This window comes from Odocoileus virginianus, chromosome 3 (assembly GCF_023699985.2).
Source record: "Odocoileus virginianus isolate 20LAN1187 ecotype Illinois chromosome 3, Ovbor_1.2, whole genome shotgun sequence".
Lineage (NCBI taxonomy): Eukaryota > Metazoa > Chordata > Mammalia > Artiodactyla > Cervidae > Odocoileus > Odocoileus virginianus.
In genome coordinates this window covers 1,300,723-1,302,438 of record NC_069676.1, presented here as the reverse complement: position 1 = coordinate 1,302,438, position 1,716 = coordinate 1,300,723, and the positions used below count along the sequence as shown (strand labels likewise).

Sequence of the window (1,716 nt, the reverse complement as noted above, 5' to 3'; positions counted from 1 at the left end):
GATTTACTTTGGCACTGTCATGAGTGTGACTCTCAGGGAGTTTTGTTGTTAAAATGCTTGTGTCTTCTGTCACAAAACAATGAGAACATTTGCAAAACAATGAATGGAATTTAGGGGCTTCGCCGGCGGCTCAGCAGTAAAAAAGGCGCCTGGAGAGACCCTGGAGACATGGGTTCAGTCCCTGGGTCAGGAAGACTCCCTGAAGGAAGAAATGGCAAGCTCTTCTTGCCTGGGAGATCCCATGGACAGAGGAGCTGGCGGGCTGCAGCCCATGGGGCTGCAAAGAGTCGGACACAACTGAGAGCACCCGTACCATACATACGTATGGAATTTATTTTTTATTGGTAATGAAAAATGATATATGTACTTTTAAAAGTGATTTTCCTCTTCTCTGTAATGTTTTGGTTCTTTACAAATTTATAATAAAAGAAAATCCTTCGCGTTGGAGGGGCCGGGCCGCTGCCGTAGTCGCCGCGGCTGCCTCGTGACGTGGCACAGCCGAAGATTTAACGCCAGAGCCAGAGCTGCCCAGCCAGTCGTGGAGCAGGTCCTCACCCCACTGTCCCGGAGCTTCTTCGGACACGCCGGCTAGCGAACCGTCCCCGCAGCCGTCTTTCTTCCTCAGCAGCTCTTTCCTCGCTGAGTTTTCTGGGAGCATAAAAGGAGAAGGCCCGGGGACGCCCCAAACCCCTTTAGCTCGTGCCCATTGCAAATGCCAGTACCGCCATGGGCCTCACCATCTCCTCCCTCTTCTCCCGCCTCTTCGGCAAGAAGCAGATGCGCATTTTGATGGTTGGATTGGATGCTGCTGGCAAGACGACCATTCTGTATAAACTGAAGTTAGGGGAGATAGTCACCGCCATTCCTACCATTGGTTTTAATGTGGAAACAGTAGAATATAAGAACATTTGTTTCACAGTATGGGATGTTGGTGGTCAAGATAAAATTAGGCCTCTCTGGAGGCATTCCTTTCAAAATACCCAGGGTCTTACTTTTGTGGTAGATAGCAATGATCGTGAAAGAATTCAGGAAGGAGCAGAAGAGCTGCAGAAAATGCTTCAGGAAGATGAGTTGCGAGATGCAGTGTTGCTGCTTTTTGCAAACAAACAGGACTTGCCGAATGCTATGGCCATTAGTAAAATGACGGATAAATTAGGTCTTCAGTCCCTTCGTAACAGAACATGGTAAGTTCAAGCCACTTGTGCTACACAAGGAACCGGTCTGTATGAGGGACTTGACTGGCTGTCAAATGAGCTTTCAAAACGTTAAATGAAGCTGGACATCTAACCAAGGACATGTTTGATAGAATTGGTCTAGGCTTGTTACAACAAAATTAGTTTGCATCTTGGTTATTAAACAGTATCTGGGACTGGTTTGGGCAGAATATTACTGCGTTTAAACTTATTTTGTTGCCAATTATTGTTTACCAAGTATAATATTGCCATTTAGCAATATGCTTGGTTTTAAAGAGATTCTCCTTAACTTGGGGGAAAAAAAAGTGTCCTCTTTTAATTTTACTTCCCTTAAGCCTAAATGCCTGGACTTAGCTAATGTGACACCTTTAAATAAATCCATTTTGAATGTTTGGTTTTTTTTGTTTGTTTGTTTTTGAGCCCACAAGAAATAATGTTTTAAAGTTACCCCTTGTTACTTTAATGATACCTGTATCATTCCTGGGACAGTCTGCTGATTTTAAAAAAATGTAGCATTCCATTT

At 44.3% G+C, this 1,716-nt stretch overlaps 1 protein-coding gene across 1 annotated transcript; it reads left to right on the top strand.

The window, feature by feature from the left end:
* Positions 1-497: 497 nt before the first annotated feature.
* Positions 498-1,384, top strand: LOC110133094 (ADP-ribosylation factor 4-like). The gene has a single exon (XM_020886848.2). It carries the CDS (start codon positions 727-729, stop codon positions 1,186-1,188), a length of 462 nt encoding a protein of 153 aa, XP_020742507.2. The 5' UTR covers positions 498-726; the 3' UTR covers positions 1,189-1,384.
* Positions 1,385-1,716: the final 332 nt, after the last annotated feature.